The sequence below is a fragment of the Dermochelys coriacea genome, chromosome 1, assembly GCF_009764565.3.
Source record: "Dermochelys coriacea isolate rDerCor1 chromosome 1, rDerCor1.pri.v4, whole genome shotgun sequence".
NCBI classification, from domain to species: Eukaryota; Metazoa; Chordata; order Testudines; family Dermochelyidae; genus Dermochelys; species Dermochelys coriacea.
In genome coordinates, this window is record NC_050068.2 from 115,348,407 (window position 1) to 115,360,433 (window position 12,027).

The 12,027-nt window shown below is 37.0% G+C and overlaps 1 protein-coding gene across 2 annotated transcripts in view; it reads right to left on the reverse strand.

Moving 5' to 3' along the window:
- Positions 1-12,027, reverse strand: part of MRPS9 (mitochondrial ribosomal protein S9) — a 48,491-nt gene that overhangs the window by 14,145 nt on the left and 22,319 nt on the right. For both annotated transcript variants that reach the window (XM_038373163.2, XM_043512498.1), the window contains exon 5: positions 6,007-6,086. In XM_038373163.2, the coding sequence (XP_038229091.1) occupies positions 6,007-6,086 (80 nt within the window). The remainder of the gene's footprint in view (positions 1-6,006; positions 6,087-12,027) is intronic.

Consider the following 12,027-nt stretch of genomic DNA (forward strand, 5'->3'; position numbering starts at 1 on the left):
TTAAATATCATTTAACACTTACAGAACTTCCTTACAGTAGTAAGCACCCACCAATCATGATTTTAAGTTTCTTTATCTATAAATATACATTCCCAGTAGGGTTGCAATAAAAATATACAGATATTTAAAAAGTATCAGAATAAGTTAATAGGTTTATTGATTTTCTAAAGGTTTCAGAGTAGCAGCCGTGTTAGTCTGTATTCGCAAAAAGAAAAGGAGTACTTGTGGCACCTTAGAGACTAACAAATTTATTAGAGCATAAGCTTTCGTGAGCTACAGCTCACATCCGATGAAGTGAGCTGTAGCTCACGAAAGCTTATGCTCTAATAAATTTGTTAGTCTCTAAGGTGCCACAAGTACTCCTTTTCTTTTTGATTTTCTAAAGTAGCTGCACTCACAGCACTTAAATGGTTGTGGAATCAGCTTAAAAGGAATCTGTGATGCAGGCTGGTGCTGAGATTTATAATAATGTAATAAGAAAAATAAATATTTTTGGAACAGCAACTCAAGTGTATAGAACCCTGAAGTAAAAAAAAACAACAAAAAACCAAAAAACCCCAAATTGCTTTACAAACAGCACAGATCAGACTGAACTATAGCAGTAAGCCTTCCAGTAACTTTTTAATTTTGGGTAGGCACAATAGAAATCAACTAAGTATGATCAAATCTGTGTAGAATTTTCTCATAATCCGTGGCATTTGTGTGTGTGTCCACTTCTATATTTTAACATCTGATATCCTAAGACACAAGAAACATTATTCAAAATATCTGTAAGACTAAAATAAACTGCTCCTACATCCCAATACCTTGTGAGATACCTCAGTGTGATTATCTGGTCTGGTCTCTCACTTTGTAGACTAGTGAGGTATGGAAAGTGCTACTCAAAGAGCAAGCATCTCACGTCACTCTGAAGCAACTCTTGCAGTTCAGTTAGGGTTAAAAGGCAGTCACTTCAAGAAAAACATTCACAGAGTAGGGTTGGATGGTGTGAGGTTTACCTGAGAATAGAAAGAAAATTTTTGCATCTATGCGGTAGAAGTGTCAGGTAGAAGCAAGAAAGCTTAGGTTCTTCTCTGGGGCTAAATGTTTTCTAGATAGCAGGTCAGGTCAGCAGGTGACTGAGGATACATCTACACGGCAAAGAAAAAACCCATGGAACCAAGTCTCAGAGCTTGGGTTAATTGACTTACGGGGCTCAGGCTGCAGGGTTAAAAATAGCAATGTAGACATTCCTGCTCGGGCTGGAGCCCAGACTCCAAGACCCTCTCCCCTCCGCTAGGTTCCAGAGCCCAGGCTGCAGCCTAAGTGGGAACATCTACACTGCTATTGCCTCACAGTCTAAGACCCAAGAGCCTAAGTCAATTGACCTGGGTTGTGAGACTCAATGCTGTGGGGTTTTCTTTGCAGTGTAGACATACCTTATGAGCCTTGTCCCAACAGAATAGAGGTCATGAAGAAATGGGTTCCTATGAGTGGCCTAAGACTTCTGGAAGTGGAATGAGTAAAGTTGGGAATGCACAAGAGATTTTTGACCATTGAAAGGTTTGACCTAGATAGAGCTTGGCAATTAGGAAAGGGGCTGGATTGACAGCCCTTGTAAATATGTGGGAAGGCTGTTCGCTTGACTCCTGACCCTACAGCTTCTTCTCTTCTCCTGTATAGGCATACAGTACCATCTTCCTATCTGGTGAGAAAGCAAATGCACTGAGGCAGCTGGATCACCTATCTACCTCCCTATTGAGCCAAGAGCAAAGTGGATTCTGGAGCACATCAGACTATTAGATCACCACCAGGATTTGGAAAGTCTTACTCACTTCACCCTAATGTGCACATAATTTATTGGGAAGGTTAGCAGCTAGTACTAGAATCCTGTGCTAACTACAAAGACAACTGGGATGAGAGCTGCTGTAAGGAAAGAAAGGGAGGAAATACAGTTGTAAGTTTACTGTAAACTGGCCTTAGTCTGAAGTGATTTTAAAAATTATAATGAAAATTGCTTTGGGTAATATGCAACAAGTATAGGGGGAGACCTTGTATAGTCATTAGGCTCAGAAGCTCTACTGAGATGAATGGGTACAATTCTTTTGTTTCACTCTGCCTGTTCGTAGACTTGGAAGTTCATGGTCACAACTAAAAATCTTTAGGAGACAACTTTTTTTTTTTTTTTTTTAAAGGAAACTTCAAATCTGCATAAAAAAAGTAGGGTTTTCCTGAGAATTTTTGGAAATGCCAGTTCCTCTCAATGTAAGAGTTCCTATTTTCTGGAATGCTTTTCTCAGTTACTTACTGTCTACATGAAAAAAAATCTAGACTAGGGAAAAAGTGGAATGCCATAAAAAAAAAAAAAGTATTTCTACAATCAGTGTTCATCTTACGGTAGGAGAAGTCTTCTCTTGAAATACAGGTGCCAATACCTTTCGGTTTTGCTTCCAACTTTCATTTCTCTCATGGGATGAAATTTAGATGACAAAACTTTATGGACAGGGAGTAGTTCTACTACTTCAAGGGACTACTCATGCGTAAAGGTAAGCTCATGCATAAGACTTTGCAAGATTCAGGACTTAAGAGGGTAAGATGCAATTATGATGTTAAATGCTATTTTGCAAAATAATCATATATAATGCCAAACAATTACATCTAACAATCCTAATTTTCCCCAAAATTATAGGAAACTACTGTAGAGACTCTCTCTCTTCAGAAGATTAATCACTTCAAGATGCAATAGTCAAACTCATGAAGGTACACTGTTGTCTTGTAAACTCAGATATTATGTAAACAAAATACCTGATTTTACAAGACACTAGGCAGCCATAAATGCTCCCATATCTAATGGAAGGATCAAATCCTTAATCTGCACTAGGATGCCTCTTTTAAAGAAGGATTTATTCTTATTACTAAATAAATTGAGGACAGGAATGAGTGAACTGGATCTTTGAAAAGTATCCTCAAAGTACAGAGCAGTTTATGAAAAAAAAAAAAATCTAGCTTTTTTTGGGGGGGGGGGGGGGAAGGGAAAGAAGGCACGTTTTAAAGGACTGGAGGACCCAGAACATCATGCATTAAAATTCTTTAGGTCACTTGGCTACCTTGAAAGTGAATTTTTTTTGCTTTAGTTTATTATTTTTAGTTTTTTCATCAAAACACTCAATATACTTAGAATGCCCTGGGATGTAAATGATTTTCTTTGAATACAATTTTGATAAAGGTAGCATAAGGCCATAATGTTTCCATTCACTGAGAATTCTGGAAGGGAATAATAATCAGGACTACTACACAAGCTACAAAATTTGTCCAACAAAAGAAAGTATAAAATAGGCCACTTTGTCTTGTACATCACATTACAAAACCTGACTATATCACTTGCTAACAATACAATTTTCCATGTCGTATTCAAAGTGCAACATTTTGAATGAGATTAATAGCCACAACACATGTGAAGGGGTTAAATTCTCTCAATGTACGTTAGAGTTACATGCAACAAATCCCTTGCACATCAAGAGGTGAATAAACTGCCCCGTCCCCAAGACTAAACTATATTCAGCAAGCAGAACAAAGAGAGCAATGTGAATACAAAGGATATTCAAGTTTTATAGAAGTCTTACTTAATATTCAAGTCATACATTCACATATAAGCTGGATCTTATAAGATGTAGGGTGAATGTATGTATTCACTACTTTTAAGAGATGTCTAACATTTTTTATTAGCATTATCTAAACAAATGGCACTGCTGTGACTGGTTGTCTCAATTGCAATTAATAAAATCTGAGATCCCTGTCAGTAAATGCAGTTGTGACTGAAACATTTAGGCCAAATAATCATTTCTTTATCCTATTTATCACTCTTTATGTAGCAATTATTTTTTTAAAACATCCATACAAAGTATTGTCATTCATGCAAAAACTGCATTAACATACAATCTTTTCTTTCTCCCAGCTGTAGGAATTACAGTTTGATTTCTTTTAAACTACCAAAACTTTAATTCTTATATAACGCATTTAGTCTGATGAGAGATTAAAACAATGTTAAGCATTGTATACAGATTTCACCTTTTTTTGCAGTTACTTAACTAAAAGGGATGTTCAATCCTGTTTAATTAATTCTGCTTTATATAATTCTATTTAATGGACAGATTTAGAAATGTCCCAAGAACACTCAAGTACTTTAAAATATCCTACAGTAATGAAATTTGTTTGTCAAGCAGATTTCATTTGAAGAAGATTTAATCAAGTGGTATTGTAACAGGATACACGCTATCCTTTGGAAGACTATTTTTTAGGCAATCTTCCATACTTTTTTTAAAAGGCTAGGAAGAGCTAAAAATAAAATTGTGCTCCTTGTAAAATTTGTAATTTCTTCATTATGATGGAATGCAACAAAACATCTTGCCCTTGGGTTGCTCTGTTTCAGCCAAAACAAATGCAAATGGCTTGTCAGATGACAGCTGTTTGATAAGGCTTCTCTACAAGACCTGCATGCTTTACTTTTTTCCCGTGAAACTTGGGATGAAAGGCAGAAGGCAGGAAGAGAATTAATGTAGCATACAGTCTAAAGGCAATGCTACAACCGTGATTAAGTAGAAAAGTTAAAAGGCACAGATTTTCCACAGCCTCGCTGCGTGCAACCCATCCGTGTAACAAGTTGACAGGCCTAGCGCGTCAGCTCCATCATCCTCTCCGACAGCTAAAACGCAGCATTGCATCCCTTTTCAGAGAAAATTTGCGTCTGCACCATGAAGCGTTGTACATTATTTCTTAGCACTGCAGGGGGCTCAAGTCCATATGGAACCTTCACAAATATTACCACAGATCAAACCAGCGGCGTTTCGAGGCAGATTTGACATACCTATTTAAATGAACAGCAGGGGGCCTTGGGCTGCCTCAGGCTGTGCAGGAGAAAACCTCTGTGGAAAGCCTATGCTGCAGCTCCATTACTCAGCAAAGACACATACTACATTTATCATTCATTTCATTTCTGCCAGGGCAAGAAGCTCATTTGCCCAAGGTCAACAAAAAACAAAAAAAGGTTTTTTTCCAAGAAATAAATGTACCTGACAGGTGGGGATTTTGTACTTTGGGTTTGTAGAGCACAAATAAACACCAGATAATTCTCAAAAATAAAGAAAGCTACGTACAGAATTTGATTTTTGGGAAAAGTCCAATAATGTTGTTATAACTTTTTCAAGAGTGCATAATGAGGAAAACAGAATCTGACGGGAGCATCAAATTGAAAGTATCTGAGTACAAAAGTAGGTCTTTTTTGGTCTTACCTAACCATGCATTAAAATACTACACATCTCTCTACAAGGCTCTTCTAGGGAGTCAAAGAATTTATGCGCTACCAATGGGCATATTTATAAAGGGGCTCTTCAGAACACACAATAAAGAAGTTGGGACTACTAGTGTTCTATCAGATGTAGCTTTTATCGTAAAGGTAAATGGACAGAGATCTCATGGTCTTACAACCATACTAACCTAAGTGCACATTGTTTTTTCATGTAAACTTAATCTTTAAACATTTTAAAATATAAAAATCTATTGAGCTACTTAATACAAATTTCCTTCACATTAAATGTCAGCACATCTCTGCAATTCTTCTCTTTAAGATGAAAAACACGTATTTTAAATATGACAATGAATAATCCTAAATCTGGTCATCTCTGTTGGATGGACATTCACCACCGCTAAGCCTTACTGATACTAAATTAAACCACAGATTAAAATGAAAAATGTTCAGAATATTCAGACCTAATTCATAATCAAAACCAAACCAAACAAAAAAAAAGGCAAACAAACCATTCGCTTTTAAATTAGGCAACAACTTCTCTCTAAATGGAAGAATAAATATTAAGACTTAACAAAACACATTATGTTTCACCTCTAGTAGTGTTATTATGGTCCATTATGAAATCACTAAGTAAATTCAGAAGCTTCTGAAATGTAGTTCTGATGTAATGTTTTACTTGGCTTAGAGTTAACATTATTTATCATAGACTATAACATACTTACATGCATTAATGAATAAAATGACTGCTTGCCAGTATAAAAGAGAAAGTGAAATGGACGGTGATCTTCTCCCCACTGGATTGCTAATAAAAAGCAAAATTAGACAAAAAAGCAATATATAGCAACTAAATAACTGTATTGAAATTGCAGTTATAAACCTCTTTTATAATACTAATTACCTTTTAAAATACCAGAGAGTAAAGACATTTCATGGGTATTCAATCAGTATGGAAAGCTAATATTTTAACATACCTTGTTATATCCCACCTCAATCTGCTAATACAACCAGATATTTTTAATATAACATTCCAAATCTCTCATTACATAATGGAAGCCCTGCTTTATATCTTAAATAAAATCTCAAGGAATCTATGTAATAGCAATACAGCAAGAGTTGCCAAATTTAGACTAGACATAAATGCACACTAAAAGATAATTATAAGCTACATCATGATTATGAAAAGTGCCAGATTGACAGCTCCAAAAAATAAAGTCTTCTAGAAACAGCAGTACTATATGGGTAGCCGCTGAATAAACTTTCTGACATTGCCCTGATAATATATCTCAACTATATTCTAGAGGGAACAGTGTGGAGAACACAGATATTTTTAGGCAAAACAGTTAAGCCAATTTCATCTGTCTAATCACAGGAGCCAAAACATGTGTGTTGCTTTAGCAATATAAAAATTATGAACACATTTATAAATGTAAAGGATACTTTCATCTAATAAAAATTTCCTTTATTTTAAAATTAAACTTTTCTGTCATTTTACCTCCTAGAGTGACACGTCATCTGAATCTACAAATTGAATCTGAAGCAATTACCAGTGCCACTGCTGGGCAGAGAAGATGTACAGAAGATATTATAGTTAGGCTTGGAAGGATTAGATTTTTATGGGTAAATGTTGATTTCACAAACGAACAAAATATTTTCTTCAAATTGGCAAAGTAAGGAAACAGAGTTTGATTTAAAGATATTTACTTTGTATATTTTGATACGTGATATTGACAATTTGTATTTTAACTATTATAAAGCTTTAACTTTTTGACTCTCAAGGTCTACTTTCATTAAATACTTATTGTCCGACCCACCCATAATTACCTAGAACTGCAAAAAATGTTGATAAAAACTAAAAAACAATGCTTAAAATCCATAATTTTGTGCAGCTGTGGAAAATCTATCTTCTCCTGATTCAAGCGTCTTCTTAAGTAGCACAACACTATGCTAACTTTACAGAAGAGAACTAAAATGCGCAAGTAACAGGTTCAGAACTATAAGCAGTTTTAGAAAAAATATTTAGTAAAATGCATTTAGCCAATTATTTGTATTAAATTCTGCTGGTTTTAATAGTAGAAATTCAAATCTAACAGATTATATATATATATGGTGAAATCTTTCTAGAGTGGAAACACTCACTGACTTTAACAGAGCCAAGATTTCACTGATATCAATTTCAAGCACTGACAATATTTATCAGTCATTTTTTGTCAAATATTCTTCAATAGGAGTACATTACTTAGTGAGTTGATTTATTTGAGGTATTAAACCCGGACACCAAAGCTATACCTGGTTTAGGAAACATGTTAGATTAATTTAGTAAAGTCAAAGCCAGATTCTTGTAGACATTTGCACACATTACAAAACTTCCAAGTAATTTGGCATGCCCAGTCTATACTCAAAAGAGGCTAAGATGGGAAGCTGCAGATAAAACTGCGGTAAGTAGAAGTTTACTTAATGCTGGCTTGCACTAATAAATCCTATCTTATAAATGGAAACAGCTTTTTTGTTTTTGTTTCCTCTCTACCCTCACCATGTACATAGAAAAAGCAGCTGGAATAGGAAACTGACATTGCTTTTTTATGAACTGAAAAAGTTAATAAATCCCAACCATCTCATCACCAGTGAAGAAGAAACAGTCTGTAGAAGATCAGAGGCAGATGAAAACAAGTTCTGACAGACCTGATAAGCATAATATGCATTACAAAGAAGAGTTGAGGGAGGAAAATGGCAGAGGCACTAGTGGTAGGAAAAGACTAAGCTGGCAAAGACAGAAGGAACACTGGTAAAAACTGCCAAATTCAGACATCACATAAGCAACTGCAACTAAATCAATCAAGTGGCTTCTGTTTTCACCATGGCCAATTTTTTAAAACACAGTCAAAGTGAGTTAGACTCAACTTTTATTAAAAGATGCAGTTATTGACCACATTGATGATAGTGTTTGTGTATTTCAGTCTGTAAAACTATGAAACTGGAAAAAAAAAATAGGGTGAGAAGTATATGTTCATGTTGCTGCCTGACACTATATTAGCTGGTAATAATATAGCTGCTCAGTGATGACTGCTCAAGGACCATTTTGAAATACAAATTTGTATTTTTGCACTTCAAAGTTCTTAAAGATGTAACTTTTAGAGAATTGAATGACTTCCTTGAAAAATGGTGACGATTTCTGACAAGGCTGTTTTTGGCTATAAATACAAATACACCCCACAATCACTAGGATAAGACCAGTGTCTGAAAGAGTTCATAAGTCCTGAAAGCATATATACACTAGTAGCCTAGTGCTGACAATAGGAAATGGCCATTAGACTTTTGAATCACATTTATTATTACCATCTTGCCGCCTCTTCAATTGATTGATTTTAGCTTATATTTCACAATGCACTGCAGTTAGAAATTAACGTTTTATACCATTTGAAAGCTGATGTTCCAAAATTTCAGATGATATAAAAGTTGGTTTTTAACTTTAAAGGTTTTCAGGACAGCAGCTGCTAATATCTGAGCATTCATATAAGGGAGAAAGTAAGATATTACTGAGGATCAGAATTGTGTTCTTTGGGGGGCTCAGTGCTCTGGGGATGCAGAACCTTTCCACACTACAGTGGAGTCGCATCTTACGCGGGTGTTAGGTTCTAAAGTCAGCGCGTAAGGCGAAAATCGTGCATAGTCAAAATTACCCTTGAAAATCCCTTAAATCACCCATAAAGTACAGTATACTGTACATGGTTTTGTGTATACTTTACAACCCTGTACAGTCATATGTATAAATGTGTGTTTACAGTAATGTACAATATAAGAGTACATATGTAAAATATAATTTTACAGTATTTTTAATTACATAAAAAAGAGAGCGAGCAAGAACGAAAGAATAAAAAAGGAAAACAATAAACCAAACCACTCATCATTCATCCTGGATATCTTTGCTAGTCTACGACGACAATGATAATGGTGAAGTGGTTGGCTCTGATTCAGCTCAAGAAGTCGATTGTGTAGGCTCATCTGCTGCTGGTTGTTCTTTCTTGAAAAAGATGGTGATTGGCAACTGTCGTGTTGTCTGTTGAGCTGCTCAAACATTTCTTGATACGGTCTCAAATAGTCCATAATACTATGTGTGATTTTGAGGCTTCGTTCCATAGAGGGATCATATTCAGAAATTAAATCATTCAAGCGTTTTGCTGCTTGGAACACTTCAGCAAATTTTTGAAGATTCCAACTTGCTGGCTCTTCCTGTTAGTCATCGTCATCTTCGTCTTCTGTAGACAATTTTAGCAGTTCCTCTAACTCTTCGTTAGTCAATGTTTCTCTATGACCCTCAATTAATTCTTCAATTTCTTCATCAAGGATGTCGACAAAGCCGCCACCACCCACTCGCCTGGCCACCTGAACAATGCATTTCACTTCTTTGTCAATGATCTAGATACCCTTAAAATCAAACATTCTTTCCATAGGTTTCACCAACATGCACTGACTGTTTAAGGCTTGATTGCATCCACTGCAAGTTTAAATATAAGTGATGCAATCGGCAATGTTGAAGGACTTCCAACACTCCATCACATTAAGATTGGGATCAGCATCCATAGCGCTACGTATCCATGAGAACATAAGCCTCGTGTATGTGGCCTTGAAACAGCGAATCACGCCTTGGTCGAGAGGTTGGCGGTGGTATTGGGGGGGAGAAAGACTATTTCAACGTCATTATGCGCAAACAGGAGTGCCTCAGGGTGGCCAGGAGCATTGTCTACTATTAGCAACACTTTAAATTCAAGTCCTTTTTCTTTGAGGTACTGCTTGACCTCCGGAATGAAACCCTTGTGGAACCAATCCAGAAATAATGCTGCCATCATCCAAGCCTTTTTATTTGATTGCCAGAACACAGGCAGGAGATTTTTGTTCTTGCCTTTTAGGGCGAAGGGATTTGCATCCCTGTAGAGCAAACCCGGCTTTATTAAATGCCCAGCTGCATTGCCACAAAACAACATAGTCATACCGTCTTTAACTGCTTTGAAGCCATGGGCTTGTCTTTCTGATTTTGAAGTGTAAGTGCAGTTGGGCATTTTTTTTTTCCTCTCCAGAAGAGCCCAGTCTCGTCAGCATTAAAACTTGTTCCAAAAGATAGCCCTTTTCTTCTATGATTTTAATTGTTTGGGGTAGGCTTTTGCTGCCTCTTCATTGGCAGATGCAGCTTCACCAGTAGTCTACACATGTTTGAGGTAGAAGCGGTTCCTAAAACTGTTAAGCCAACCTTGGCTGGCTTTGAATGCCTTCTCATCAGAAGGCTGTCCCACTTCGGCAGGAGGTTTGAACAGCGCATAGAGGCTAAGAACCTTTTCTTGCAAGGGTTGCCATCAATAGGCACACGTTTATGGTTCATGTCCTCCAGACATAAGTTTAATGCCTTTTCAGTCTTCACTAAAGTATTATCACGCACCTATCTTGTCACCTTAGAAGTTATTGGAGCACTTGATGCCACGGCTTGACGAATTTCTCTCTCTCGAATCTTGATGACACGGATGCTAGATTCGTTGCAGCCATATTTACACGCCACGTTGTAGACCGACATACCTCTCTCAATAAGTCCAACACAGCCAGTTTTTCCTCCAGCATTGGAACAGATCGCTGTTTCTTTGGTTGAGCACCAGATGAAGTAGTTGGCTTGCGTTCGGGGCCATGTTGTACGAAAAATACAATATGCATCTTTAAACACTAGAATCACATTCAGCTTGGCGAGATGCTCACACCATGAAGCACATGGTAACTGAGACCAACTGAGGAAACAGCAGATTCACGTTTCTCATCTCACACTCACTCTGGGACATATGCTCATTGAGTAGAATGGTGGGCGGAATCGCCCACACTACAGTTTTAAATTGTTATTTTTCTTTTTTTTTTTTTTTACTGAGCGCATATAGTTGAATTTGCGTAAGTTAAATGTGCGTATGATGCGTCTCCACTGTAGTTCAATTCAAGGTCAGGATAGTAGCAACCAAAAGTTGTTGCAATGTTTGTTTAGTGTTCCATATAAAATGATTTTGGAAGTCAAAATTGTTTCCACTGAACAGATGTCCAATGAACAAAAACTGCTACTAGGAATGAGACCAAAGATTGCACAGGCAAAGAAAGTGCAGAGTTGATCCTGCAAGATCAAGGGCAGATAATGGTAGAAAGCATGCACAGTCTGCACGTTCTGTGCCCATTCTTTGGATAAAGAGATCACTTCAGTTTCCAAGGCTGTCAATCTGCTACTTTTCGTAAGCACTGAGTTTACCTGAAAGTTTTTTTTTTTTAATTATATTTTATACCAAATACTAATAAAAAAAGTAATGCTTTATAGGTCAATCCAAAGCCAACTGAAGGACTCCCATGAACTTCAGTGGCTCTTGATCAGACTCTATGTTAGCAGAAATGTTTCCCAATGGCAGAAAATCTTTTCTTTAAAAAGATCACTGGTCCCTTGGGGTATGTCTACACAGCAATTAAAAATCCTTGGCCACAGACGGGCTCGTGCTATGGGGCTAACTGCAGTGTAAACATCCAGGCCTGAGCTGGAGCCCAGACTCTGGAGGGTTCCAGAGCTCAGGCTGTAGCCCAAGTTGGAATGTCTACATTGCAATTCAACAGTGCTGCAGCCTGAGCCCAAGTCAGCTGGAACAGGCCAACCGTCGGTTTCCAATTGCAATGTAGACATACCCTCACTCTAGCTGTACTTTTTGTCACTGGTGCAGGACCTCAGATCAGCAAAATTT